The sequence below is a fragment of the Montipora capricornis genome, chromosome 14, assembly GCF_036669925.1.
Source record: "Montipora capricornis isolate CH-2021 chromosome 14, ASM3666992v2, whole genome shotgun sequence".
NCBI lineage: Eukaryota > Metazoa > Cnidaria > Anthozoa > Scleractinia > Acroporidae > Montipora > Montipora capricornis.
Window position 1 is genome coordinate 49129185 of NC_090896.1, and position 15000 is coordinate 49144184.

General features: G+C 33.7%; 2 protein-coding genes across 2 annotated transcripts in view; both read right to left on the bottom strand.

Annotated features, from left to right (window-relative positions):
* LOC138032075 (uncharacterized) overlaps window positions 1-3922 on the bottom strand; it is a 5609-nt gene extending 1687 nt beyond the window's left edge. The window contains exons 1-2 of the mRNA XM_068879661.1: window positions 3439-3922; window positions 1-46 (exon numbers count right to left, since the gene is read on the bottom strand). The exon at window positions 1-46 is cut by the window's left edge and continues 644 nt beyond it. Coding sequence (XP_068735762.1) covers window positions 1-46; window positions 3439-3922 — 530 coding nt within the window. The remainder of the gene's footprint in view (window positions 47-3438) is intronic.
* Window positions 3923-6381: 2459 nt separating this feature from the next.
* LOC138032076 (uncharacterized) lies at window positions 6382-7659 on the bottom strand. The gene has a single exon (XM_068879662.1). The coding sequence runs from the start codon at window positions 7657-7659 to the stop codon at window positions 6382-6384; it is 1278 nt and encodes a 425-aa protein (XP_068735763.1).
* Between the last annotated feature and the right edge of the window lie 7341 nt (window positions 7660-15000).

Below are 15000 nucleotides of genomic sequence, written 5' to 3' on the forward strand. Positions count from 1 at the left end.
TCATTGAATTTGTCAAAGCTATCCATGAAGTCGTATGGATATACTCCTTTTTGAGACATTAAATTTAATTTATCTGTTTGAAAAGCCTTCGTTGTATATTTTAGATTGTCATAGTTTGGAGTTATGCAGGCTTTATTTATATTTTTACAATTTATGCACTCACCGCACGGAAAGCTGGTTTTATGTTGTATTATCTTGCCTTTATTATTAATATGTCGTTTTATGCACTTGCCAGGGTTACATGTATCGCATTTACCGCATTTAGTAATGTTCTTAACAAGATTTTCTAGACTGGAACTCATAAACTGGAAACTATCAAGAAAGGTTAAGTGATTACCCAACATGAAAGCCATGTACTTTTCCATATTGTTTGGAATTGCATTGATGTTTATCTGTTTCTCCTCTCCTTTCTTATTTGTGTATGTATGTTTATTAACAATAGCTCCAATCTCTTGCATAATAAAATGACTGTCATAACCTCAGATTATGGAATATAACAGGTATTTTTATTTCTTCTAGGTTTACTCTAAGTTTTAGATTACATTCTTGATGGGCAGAGCCTCTATATTTACCAGTAATATGACAATGATCTCGAACTCGAATATCTTTATTAGTATATTTTTATTACAAATATGGCATTCTTTAGCTTTTTGGAATTCCTCCTCATCCTCTTTCGTCATTTTTAATGGTTTGTTGAATTCCTTTTTCATAATATTTTTACAATATTTAACTTCTTTTATCATTTTTTCCATGAATTTGTACACAGCCTTTTCGCCTCTGTATATTGTTACAGGTTTGCTATATTTATCGTCATAACAACACACAACCTTATATCCATAACCACAGTCTGTGTCTCTGATAAGCCTCTGTGTATGATTTATCATCATTGGGTTGGCATCCATGTATTTTTTCAGTTATGGCTTCAAAATCTGCATATATTACAAATGGAACTGGTAGTTGTTTATGGAAATTATTGAATTTTAGTATGTTATCATCTTTTGTTGGCATTTTGATAGCTTGTGTGCCATTTACTTGTATGCAGTTTTCTTTATGATCAGTCAACCTCTTTCAGAACTGAAACATTGTAAGCAATGCATACAGAAGTGCTTCCTTTCCTTGTGTTTTGTTTGATTGCACATGAATTTGTTGAAATCTTTGATTAATACATAGTGCTTGTTTTCATTTTCTGTTATAAGAAGCAGATTCATGCAATCTTCATACTTTTCTTTTGACACATAAATGGGATATTTTTGTTTTTCCTCATAACCAAATACATTGATGTTGATCTCATTATTTTTTTCTATTTCGTTGTACTGTTTGGTAGTCACTGGAAATTCAATTCCTGAATAATTCAAATTTTCAATGAATGCTTTATCTGATTTTTTGATTCTCTGTGGGTATTTGTCTTGAGGATTAAGATGTCTGATGTGGCACCACCTGAAGCATTCATTATCCTCATTTTTCATGTTGATCAATCCTTTTGCACTGTTTCTAAGTTCATTTGGTAGTTTAATGTATGATGATCCTTTCATTGGTTCGTATTTTACGATATTGATATAATGATTCTCAACAGATCGAACAGTCCATCCACTTCCTTCTGAAATCCAAACGGCGATTATATTCAATATTTCATTGTTTGTTACAGCCAAAGCTGGTTCAATTTGTGCTTCATTTGTTATTGTTTGTGGTTGACTGTTAAAATAAGCCGTTTTGATGATTCTTTCTTCTCGCCCTGTTTGTTTTTCAAATGTAACCCTAAGTGTTTGAACAAACTTAAGCCCTTTCATCGATGTTAATATGTTTTCAATGTGGTTAGCGACAGCCTTTCTTGTGTTTTGCAGTTGCACAAGTGGGTCTTTTTGTTTTTGATGTTTATCTCATAAGACTTTGTGAACCCTTTTAAAGCTTTATCTGTTTGCTCAATCTTAGTTCTTGGTAATGGAACTGGTTTTTTGGTTCTTGGTGCTGGCACTGGTTTATTTAATTGTTTTATTTCTTTTAACCATTCAGACGGAGGCGACGGCAGTCTGTCTCTCAAAATAGTCAACAAGTTCTTTTACACTTTTTCTTGGTTTTGGGATTGGTCTTATTTGTTTCACAGTCCTTTGTGTTGGTACTGGTTTTTTATCTTGCTTCAATATCAATCTGATCAGTTCGGATTTACTAAGCTTTTTAAGATCACTCTTATTCATACTATTATATGAGATATTATTTTTCATACTATATATTATATATAGGATAATATTTCCTTAAGTGTTATTATACGCGTTTGAATAATGATTTCAATGCATCCGAAAATGGATGTCTTGAGATTTTGAAAATTTAATTGATATCTTGATTCGTCCAGTGCCATGGTTTGATTGCAGCCAATATTTCTCCTGGATTATTCAACTCGAAGGTATTTTTGTAATGTTTTTTGGTTCTAAGATGGCAAGTTTTACCTGCTAGGGTGTAATTCTGATTGTTATTACAAATTTTGCAATACCAAGGCGTGCAAAGCATGTAATCATTTTTTCTTTGTCGCCTTTCTTTGTCTGTGTAAGATCTCGGTCTACCTCTGGGTTTTTTGTTTTGATTTTCCATATAATATACCTATATATAGATATTATTTTAAGTCTGTATATATTATTCTAATTTGAGTTTTCTTTTCATCATAAATGTATCCTGTGTCATATGTGTATGCATTTTTGTAATGTTTTTTGGTTGTAAGATGGCAACTTTTGCCTGCTAGAGTATAATTCTTACCATTGCCGCAAATATCGCAATACCATGGTTTGTGAAGCATGTAATCGGTTTTTCTTTTTCTCCTTTCTTCAGCTGTGTAAATCTAGGTCTGACTTTTTTTATCAACTTGCCCTCAACAATGTCTTTGATGACGAAATATAGGCGTATTAATTTTTCTTTTCTTCATCTGTGTAAATTCTTTTTCCCATATGATATACCTATATATTTTTATTTTTCAAATCTATTTTCCTCCTCATCAGAAGTTATTTCTTGCGATGATGGTTGCCAATCTGAATCTGAAGAATGTGAATCTTGTGAAGATTCATAATAAATGCTTCTCGTTTCTTCGTCTGTGTAAAATCTCGGTCTACCTCTGGGTTTCTCGTTTTGATTCTCCATAATAATACAACTATATATTATTTTAAATGTGTTGCGTTGAAATCTGTCCTGTATTTGTGTCCTATTTTTTTGTTCTTTTTAAACAATTGTCTGTTCCCAAATTATTTCTTCAATTTCATGATATATTTCGTGTAAATTTTTAATTTCCTTCAAACGATTTTTGGTATAATTTATTTTTTCATCCAGCCTAATTTTTTGATGGTTCAATTTGTTGAGTTCATCAAGCCAAAAAATTAAATCTGTCAATGAATCTTTCATATAATAATGTTGTACATTTTTTTTTAATATTTTCGATATCTTTTAATGGTATCCAACTGTTAAATTCATCACTGTACCCCTTCCACTTCACTAGAGCTTGTTTCTTTTTATAGTCCCTCCGAATGACTCTATCAATACGAAAAACATCCTGTATGGCTTTTAATAATTCAGGTTGATAAAAACTTCCTTGGATATCTTCACCTATGAGATCTTTTAGTTTGTAAGTTATAGGAAGAGTGTATTGGATCTTATCAACTGTAAACACTTCTTCAGTCCAATTTGGTGTGTAACCCTTGTCAAACACATTCCGTTTATACTTGGATATTCGAACCTTGTCACCTGTTTGAAATTTAGGTTTTTGTTTCAATGTTTCTGTGTCACCATATAGATTAAAGTAAACAGTTCCTTCATTCCTTTTATTAGATGCTTCAACAGGTGTCATTTTTATTCTTGAATGTTTTGTGTTGTTGTACTGTTTCACTAGTTTGGGCAGCATGTCTAAATACTGTGTATTACCTTGAACTGTGAACTGCTTCCACATTTTGGATTTAATTGTCCTATTCCACCTTTCAACCACTGAGGATTTCTCCTCATTTTCAGTGGAGTACATATGTATCCCATTTTTGTCTAACAAGTCCTTCAAGTGTTTGTTATAGAACTCCTTTCCCTTATCAACCCATAAATATTGTGGTTTTCTACCTTCCTTAAATTGATTTGAATGCTTCAGTGACAGATTCACCTTTCTTATCCTTCAATGGTGCAATCCAACCATATTTGCTAAAGACATCAATAACCATAAGAAGATACCGATAACCTTTATTCCATTTGCTGAATTTTTGCATTTCAACCAGATCACTTGCCCATATTTCATCGATATGATTTGTGATTACACGCCGTCGAGTAAAATTGCGTCTTATGGATGCATGTAACTCATCTGCTAATTTTTCTTGCCAGTTTTCTTTACCCGACGGCTTTTTCCGTTTTTTGAAACTCCGAGACCTAGTTTCTGTTTTGTATTGATAACATTTCTTGCCAACCAATGCCCCCATTGTCTTTCATTATACGGTACGTTGTCTAAAACTTGAACCATTTTTCGGTCTGCTTTGTTTTTACATTTTTTGTCATCCTTACATACTGAATAATCATTGTCGTGCTGCATTGCGATCGCATCAGTTTTTCCAGTGGGCATATCATATATTTCCAATATTTGACCAGTTTTTGGGTCATACTTCAGTTGATTTTCCAAATCATTATAAGGTCCTGTGTATTTATGACCGGGTAGCGTCCATCCGCTTTTTGGTTTTGGTAATTTACCAATGGCTTTGTGAATGTCTAAAGCACCGCCGTCCAGATCTTTCCTATTGGTTGTGTATTTATGAAGTAGAGGATTCATTTTTCTCCAACCATAATCGATTGCTTTTTTCTGCAATTTCGGGTCTCTCATTAATTCGGAACCATAATATCTTCCCATTTCAACTGCTTTTTACCAAGATACACAAACTTGGTCTTTGTAATACCACATTCAGCACAAGTGCAAAAGAACATCAGTCTACCATTTTTAGTTGTTTTGTAACCTGAAGGCTCGGTACATTCAGTCACTTTCTTTTGTTTAACACAATATGATTTTACCATTATACATATAAGTTATATATTTTTGAAATAATGTTCTATAAATATCTCATTTTTCATTGTGTTATGTATGCTAAACACTTGCAATAAATCATAATATGAATTACCTTCATTCATTTCATTTAGAAAGTATAAACAGAAATAACCACATGTGGTCGTTTTTATGTTTTGAATTTGGTTGTTTTGATGTAACAGAGTTAATTTTTTCTTTTTTAGCATGATTTGCAATCTCTTGAAATGGTGGCATACCAAACGAATCAAAATAATTTATCACATTATCCTTTACATAAGTGGCTACCCAATGGCTTCCGCTCATATATGCAGGTTCAAGATTGTAGATGAATAACGCCTGTTTATGGTTATGTGAAACTTTTTCATCTCTTGACAGTACATCATTGATTAGTATATTCAAATATTTACACCATTTCATTAGATCGTAGTTGGACATAGGTATGTTTTTGTGAAATTTTGGTTTTACAATATGTCTCCTATGATTGGGATTGAATTGAATGGACTGTTTTTTCCTAATAGTAACCCTTTTCCCGCCTTTTTTTTGGTTGAGGATGTTTTTTTTTTTACCATGACCAGTCACATATGGTGGATAACTGTAAAATGGAGGGGGCATTCCGATTCTTGGCGCTGCTCCTCCATCTCTTGTCGACCAAGGAGGTAAACCAATTCGTGGAGCTCCTCTTCCCGTTAGCTTTTTGACAAGATTCAAAGCCAAAGGTATTCCAATGCTAGCCAACAGAGTTCCGAGAAATCCACCTGATTGTGTTTTAGTAGGTGTTATTTTGACTCCAGATCCTGTTTGAGCTGCTTTAACGATGTCTCTTTGCTGTTTCGTCGTGAACATGTTCAGATATGGCATCAGTTGATTGATTGCATTGAAAGGTATCATCATAGGTAATGGCATAGCACCACCTTTTTGACCAGATCCCAACAATTTTTTAGCTCCAGCTTCTGCTAGTCCTCCCAAAGCACTTAACCCGAGGGTTTTACCGATTGCTGGAAGAGCTCTCATACCAAGTGACAATACGGTACTCAAAAGACTCCCACCGACTTGTTTTCTGATATTGGTCTTAGCAAGCTTAATATCCATTCCTTTGTTCAATTGACGATTTTTTTGTAATCTTTTTTTTACCATTGCTGGAACATAAAGAGTGTCGTTTCCATTAAGAGAATCATTTGTTAGTCTTAGAACAATTGTTTCCCTTTTATGGTAAGCATTACTCAGATTCTTTTTTTGATTATCTGAAAGTCTTACGTTGATTTCATGAAGTTTAGTCATATAATATATGTTATATAATTCCAGTTACAAATAAATATGTGTCATTTACTTAATTTCATATTACTATTTCAGTTGTGGGCTTAAACTATCACCAATTCATTACCCACCTTGTCAATAACAACCGACTCTTCGTACAATACAACTGCATGGACATTGAAATCTGCTGCACTGTTGGCATTGAGTTTGTACCTGAAAATCAACTGCTTAGGAACTCTTGTCACTTTTTCTGCCTGATATGATAGATCGAAATAGATTAGTGGATACAGGCTGTTATAATTGGCAAGATTCAACTGGGTTCCGGTGTTGTAATCATTTTTTCGCATTGCATAAGACATCAGATCATTGAAAATTCTCACTTTGCTTTCACTGTCATATTCCGGTTCTGGGTAGAAAACACCATTACCATATTCGAGTCTGCATGTTGTTAAATAACTGTTTGCGTTTGCTGCATTTAGTTTAAAGGTATCAAGTAGATATGGATTTTGAGTTGCAACTCCGGTTTTAGCCCGTTGTAAATAAACGAAAATTGCTTTGACATTGTCAATACTGGCAGAAATCTGAAAAAAACCACTGACTCTAGAAGGTGCCGACACTGCATATAGTTCGCGCTGATACGTCCATTTGTCCTGTTTCAAAAAAGAACCAATGAACTTGTCATACAGACTGTCTTTTGGAGTCAGTTTTGGAACCCATAGTAGAAATCTGTTAATCACTACTCTGCCGGCATCTACTCCTGCTGCCATATTGATGAGTTCATTGTCGTTCTGGAGATTCAAATTGAATTGCAACTGCATAGGAACCAACATTTTATCCTGCAACTCTTCAAAAAAACTGTAACGATTGAGAGGTATGATCAAATTCACATCTTTTGCTCCTCCCGTTCCATCATTGTTGGTAGCTTGTGTAAGCACTCTTCTAGATTCATATCCTAAATTAGTATTGGCTGTCGTATCATTTGTGTCTAAATACCAAAAACTGTTCTTAGCTACACTTCTCGAGTAATCATCAGAATATTCCAACAGATTCTTCACAAAAGTGACCTTATGTAGATTGTCAGTGTCATAAACAATTTTCCCAGCACTTTTAATCATCATATGTGCAATCAATGAATGAGATCCGTTTATCACCGTTATTCTGTCAGCTTCTGCGTAACCGGCTCCATTTGCTGTTTTTTGTAACTGGAATTGAATCTCGAAATAAGCATTGTACCAATCATAGAAAGAACTTCGGTCGTTGATGGTGAATCTGTAACCATTTTTTTCCTGATGTTGATTGTTAGCAGGGGCTCGGATTACATCATCAAGTTGGAAACGCACCAACTCATTTCTTTGCAAAAATTCACTTGTTCTAAAAGCCATTTATACTATTGTATTATATAATTTTGCTGTCATGTTATTTATTCGAATACTCAACGCCTTCTTTTCATACCTGATCCTGATATCAATCTGTTGAGGATCATATCAGTACTTTCATCTTGCTGTTTAATGGGTGAGGATGGGGCTATTGCCCTTTGTGCCGTAGCTCCTTTTCTCAAATTTGCCAATTTTTTCATTATTAGGTCTCCTGACTTTTCTGCCACCGTCTTACCAATTTTATCACCTGCATGGGAAACCCCTGATTCTAATGCCTTCTTCGCTATTGGCTTGGCGAATTTCTTGAAAACAGATGATGCCACACTCTTCAACGGTTTAAAAATATTGTCAACGATAAGTCCAGACCCTTTGTGTTGAAAAACGAATCTACCAAGCTTTGGATGATAGAACCTCTTGAATTCATACGGTTTCATTTATACTTTTATGTTACATTATTATATGCTTTTTAAAATCAGTGAAAAAGACGTATCCGCTCCATTTAGATCGAGCAATCTTCTTTTTCCATCTGTTATCCACATTCTGATTGATGAAATTGTAATTTTATTAACTGGATTAAATGTGACTCTTCTTGGTTCTAAGGTAAAGCTATAACTTGGTCGTAGTACACTGGTTGAGAATGAATAAATGATGTCTGTGTCTTCACCGTCTACAAGCAATTCATTTATCAAATCACAATGAATATTGAGTACGTCTGTGTCTTGACTGAGATTTGGCACTCTTGGTCCAATATGCGTTCCACTTGCTAATATCTTTTTGTCGAAACCGATCAGTTCATTAAAATTACTTGCTGACAAATCAAGCCGGTAATTATCAGCCAATACAACCGTGACTCTGAATGTTGTGTCATCAAATACAAGAGTTATCGGATACGTATCACCGGTTTTTGTCTGAGTTTTTATGTATTTGTCAAAGTCCGTATAATTCCATACCCCAGCTGGAAATGCGATGTTTTTAAAAGTTGAACCATTATCTGAGCTATATTTGATCAATTGATTTTGGTATCCCGGATTTACATTAAACCATGTGAATGACATGTTGATGACTCTGTTAAGACCAACAACATGTTGCTTGTTACTGTCTAGAATTATAGGTCTGGTAAAATTTGTTGTGAAATTTTCTGGTTTATTATCCCCTTGATTTTTTACACTATAAGATGCCAAGACTATCTCTCGTTCCATTATATAATAAAGCTACATTAATTTTGAAATATTGTTTGTATAATTTGCCATATTGTGATTTGTTAATTGACGACATTTTCAACAATGTGTCCAATATAGAAACACCCATATTTCGCATGTCAATGCTTGTATTACCAGCCAATATCTCACCAATGATCAAATCCAATTTTTTTATGAGTTCTTTCGGTTTGTTGAAAAATATCACATTACCACCTTTCTGTTTTTTCCTGCCAGAACCTTTTATTATTTCGATTTTGTTTTGATAATGTTTTATGTATTCATTCAGAGTTCTCATAGCGCGATCCACTCTTTTGTTTTCCTCTTGCCTATCAGCTTCCGTTATATTCCCACTTTTGTATTGCTTTGTAACGTTTCCTTTGTAGGCTTTCAATTGATTTCTTCTGAATTTAGCCGCATTGACAATCTTGTCGAGATATTTTTTGTTTTTTCGTTCAGTCATTTCTTGTTGATTTATTACCTTTTCAACAGAATCATAATTTGGTATACCAAGATCACCTAATATCTCATTATCCATATCTTCATCATCTAATCCATAATCTATCTCATCGTCGTCATCATATTCTGGTGGTAATTCTGGTTCTTCAGGAAAGTACTTAGGATCAACATGAATCTCTTTTTTTCCTTCCAGAAGATCTTGTAAAGATTCTTCATATGTTGGCGGTTTTGGCACCAGTTGTTTTTCTTGCTGTGGCAAAACAGGTTGTTCAAATAGATCATCTAAACCCATGTCCTCAACTTCATCCTCTATATCAATGCCGTAATCAGGAACTTCTCCTTTCTTCAGTGGTCGTTTTTTCCTTGGCAACCTTAAAACCTGATTACTATCAATAACATCATCTAATTTACTTGTAATTGGTTTGAATACTTTTGAAAATCCCTGCTGACTGGTCTGCTGATCGATATCATGCTTTTCAATTGCATTACGGACATAATTGATCTTGTTCCCTAATTCAGATTTACTCTTTGCGAGTTCTTTCCACTTAAGTAAACTCATTTATTGTTATATTGTTACGTTACATAAAAATGGAAATTATATATAAAAAATAACGTTTTACACCGTGTTGAACACCATGTTGAACACCGTGTTATACACCATGTTATTGAAACAATATACCCATATAATATAAAAATGAAAATACCAAATTATGATACTGACGATAAAGTCACATCCAATTTTAAACGAAAATATGATTTTATGCCTGATCGATGCTTCCGCATGCTGATTTGCGGACCTTCTGGTTCGGGAAAAACAAACACACTGATGCATATGATTTACAATCTGTTGTACTTTGATAAAATATACCTTTATGCGAAAAACTTAGAGCAGTCAAAGTATCAGAATCTCATGGATGAGTTCGAACCAATAAGTGATGAAGCTGGTTATGATGTTATTGAAGCACGCAATGATCAAATTATTCCTGTAAATGATCTTGGTAGTGGAAATCAGAAAATTGTAATATTCGACGATTTTGTATGTGATAGAAACCAAAAACCATTAGTTGACTATTTTATACAGGGGAGACATAAAAACTGCTGTGTCATATATTTGAGTCAAAGCTACTATAAGACACCAAAAGATATTAGATTAAACTGCTCACATTTTGCCATTTATGATTTTCCGAGTACTAATGAAAAAAGTCTCATATGTCGTGAAAACAATGTCTCAAAACAATTATACGAGAAAGCAACTAGAGACCCTTTTAGTTTTATATATATTGACAAACCAAAGAAACAAGTAAAGAAGAATTTTGATGAAGAAATAAATGAATTGTATAACTCAATTATATATGAGTTACTCAAATGGTAAATTACCTGAAGACACATTGTCACATGAAAAAGTTATTGAAATAGTGAAAGGATTGCCTGGTGTTGGTTTTAAACTAACAGATGACGGTGATTATGATATTCAAAATAAAAAACTGAGAAATGTTGCTTCACCGGAAACAAACAATGACGCGAGCACCAAGAGATATGTTGACACTGAGGTTTCTGGGTGTTTGAAAATAGATGGGAGCAATAAGATGGAAGGTTTTCTTGATATGGGCTTTGAACCTGTTCGAAATGTAGCCCCTGCTAGACATGGGCATAGTGATGCTGTGAGCAGTTCACATCTACATAACTTTTACATAGATCTCAACATCGATGATGGCAAAATAGAAGTTCAAAATCCATTGGACATGAAAAATCAAAGAATCTTTGGAGTGAAAGATCCGATACTGCATTCAGATGCTTCTAATAAATTTTACGTTGACAGCTCTTTGAATTTTAAAGCCGATAAAACACAGTTGTCTAACAAAGCTGATAAAACAGAACTTGCCAATTATTTGAAACGTGATGGTTTAGTTTCTGTCACCGGTGATTTTGACTTTGGTAATAATATCATAACCAGATTAGGCAATGGTTCTAAATCAACAGAGGCCGTAAACAAAGGATATGTCAATACTGAATTAGCCGCCAAACCAAATATCGATCAGGTCGTCTTGAGAAATGGTACACAAGAAATGACTGGCGATCTCGATCTCAGCAACAATGAAATAAAAAATCTCAAAGCGGCTACAAGTGGTACACATGCTGTCAATCTGGGGCAACTGAACAGCAAAACAGCTGAATATTTGCCTCTCAAGGGAGCAATCATGCAGGGAGATATCGAGATGAATAGTTACACCATTCTCGGTGTTAGAGATGAAAATCATGATAATGCAGTTGCCAGTCGTAAATTCGTAAAAGATGAACTTAACAAAAAAACAGATATGAATCAAGTCGTTTTAACAAATGGAACAAATCAAATGCAAGCAAATCTGAACATGAACAATCAACGAATAATAAATCTCGGAAGAGCCACACATAATCAAGATGCCATAACTTTGAAGCAAGTAAATGACGCTTTTTCAACTATAAGTACTGCAAATAATAGATACACAGACGAACAAATAGAAAAAAATAAGAAATATGTAGACGACGAAATAGCGAAGAGTCACATAACTACTCACACAAACAGAAAAAATGTTCTCAAGTATGCAATGGATGATGGCGAATTCACAGACGATTATGGAATCCAGGATACCAATTTAATCACCTTCAATGACATGCCTCATAAAACAAACAAAAAGGCATTTTCTATGAAGATACAAAAGGAGAACAATGGTTTAAGTGAATACAAAGGTCGTTTCGATTTCAATCTTTTCAAAATGTACAGAGACAACAAATCTGATAAATACACAGTTTGCGTCGAAGTGTATTTTCAAAAATCTCTTTTTTATGATTATGAATTCGGATCCACATTACTCGGTTACGAGGCTTTGAACTTGAATGTCACCGGATCTACAATTAAAGTAAATTCGGAATACAAATACATCAGATCAATCTTGAACATAACTCCTGATGGCACTTCCCCATCGATTCAAAGACGATTATATGTCAATTTCAAGAGCAATTTCGATAATGACAGCCCTAATCTACTTCCTGCATTTGTCTTGATATACGGCAATGCCAATGAATTGAAAAGCGATCTTGACATGAGTATATATGATTATGAACGAGCTTATGAAGTTGCAAACAATCAATTCCAACTACATGTTCCGATTGTAATGAACTCGAACCGGATAACAGGTTTATTATTTCCGGAAAAAAACACAGATGCAGTCAATAAATCATATCTTTTCGACAGAACTCTCTCAGTATACGTCTGGGGAGAAACTACCCAAGCAATATCTAATGCAGAATGTAAGTTCACGTTAATGCAACGTTTGGTAATCGGGTTCACACAAAATTACATTAGTTGCTGATAGAACATATCCTGTTTCAAGTACTCATAAACTGACTATTGAATCTGATACAACAGCAATTTTTAATCTAAATTTTTCATCGAAAAGAACCATCATTGTTAATATTAACAGACTTTTTACAAATGTTACCAAACTTAAAATAACCTTTTCAGGTACAGGTGATGCTAGGAAATTTTATCACATAATTGAACACAAGACGTTTAGTCGTTAAATTTATATACACAAAAATATATATGGCATTATACGTTGAAAAACCAGATGGTAGTTTTCTACTAGATGAAGATGGTAACAAAATCGAATATAGCATTGATTTTCAATCTGACGATGAAGATTTGATTAATAAAGCTCAACTTATAATAAACAATGATGGACATGCAGAAACTTACAGAAACATCATAGCCGAACCAGCTGTTAATGATGATCATGTTGTAGTCAAGTCACAGGTTCGCGAACTATCTAAACCAGTCATTACAATATGGGCTGAAGAAAATGGAAGAAAAAATTTAGACCAATTGGAGTGGTCTTTTGGTAACGGGACTGAAAACTCTGTCAATTACGGTTACTGTTTGTCAACAAAAGGTGCAATATTTGCTGGTTCTCTAACGGCAAGTTCTTCTGGTAGTCCTCCTGGTGAAATTAAAGTAAATTTAGTCGTTAATGGAATTGAGAAAAGTGATTATCAAATAACTAAGCCAAACAATGTTTTTTGTAATCATATCACATTTCAAGCACCATTGAGTCTCAATTCTGGAGATCGAATAAATTTCATATCTAAGACCAACAATTCATCGGTGACACATGCCTTGGTTAGTTTATTGATTGAAATTGATATATAATATATGTATAATATATATGTATATCAACAGTTTGTTAAGATTTGTAAAACATGATTTTCAGAAAGCAAAAGAAAAACATCCATACATTAATGACAAAATATTGAAATCAGCACTTGTTTATCGGTACCTGCACTATTTCTATTTTAAAAGAGACATGTCAATAAATAAAATTCTGGAACTGAATGATGGTGAAATAGGTCTTCTTGGACCAGGTAGTGGCTGTCTAACATGGTTACTTGAAAAGATCTTCGGTTGGATCGATATATTAAATTCACATAGTGTATTACATGATGCTTCCGGGAGGTTTTATGTCCACCATAAGCTCGGTAGAGGTTACACTTATGCTATTTCAGAAAAATACACAACTAAACTGATTAAAAGATCACCTTTTTGTGGTCAAGTCAGTGGTATACTATATTGTCTATGCAGACGATTAACAATCTAAACTATATATATGGCAGATCGAAAAAAGAGAATATTTAGCTGGAACCATATTTCAGATTCACTGACTGAAGATCAGGTTGACGAACTAAAGAGCTATTATAAGGCATACCATAGAAAGTGTTGGGCTTACAAGCAAGCTGTGAAACGTTACAAAAAATTAAAAGTGTTAGGAAATACTGTTTCTATTTTAACCGGTACTGGCGGAATCATCAGTGCTGTTATAACTGGTGGTATAGCCCTAGTAGCTATAAGCACAAGTGCTTTGTTAATCAAGTCTTACATGGATTTCCAATCATTGGATCTTAAAATACAAAATTGTACATACGCATACCAAAGTTATCAGCATCTTTTGAATTCAATAAAAGACATGTTGAGAAGCGGTGATTTTCAACCATCGTTTCACACAGAATTAAAAAATGTAGATGATTTTGTGACTGATGTTTGTCCTAGTGTTGATAAGTTCTACGTTAAATACAATGACAAATTCATTCCTTAACTATTGTGTTTATTTCATCGATTATCAGTGTCTTTATGTCCTTCCAATATTGTTCATATAATTGAAGTGTCTTTTTGGATTTACTCGTCTTGACCTTTTCAAAAGGAAGATCAAGCATTTTAAATATTTGTTTCAAAATGAAATTTATGTTAATCATACGCTTTCTGTCTATATTCACATATTTTACGACCTTACCAATTTCACCACAAATTCTCAATATCTTATCTCTATTTTTCACGGTTATCTGAAAACCATTTTTTACAGCTATATTATTCATTATGTTTTCTATATGATATTTTCTTTGGTAAACACTTTTACGATGGAATCTATGCTTATTTGAGTGAAAATCAACAAATTCTATAAGTGGTTTATAGCCATTAACTGTCCCACATTTTTTACAAACTAGCATATTGTTATCATTCACAATATCAGGTTGACTGCAGCATTGCTCAATTTCTTTCGTATGCTTTGAGACTTGCTTATTGCAAAATGGACAGACCACTTCTTCCATATTGACAAGTTCTTTATGCAGTTCTTTGCAACTCATTATACTATTGTTATATTAT

Excerpts from the sequence above, each read along its gene's own strand:
- LOC138032076 (XM_068879662.1), bottom strand. The coding sequence starts at position 7,659 with ATGGCTTTTAGAACAAGTGAATTTTTGCAAAGAAATGAGTTGGTGCGT.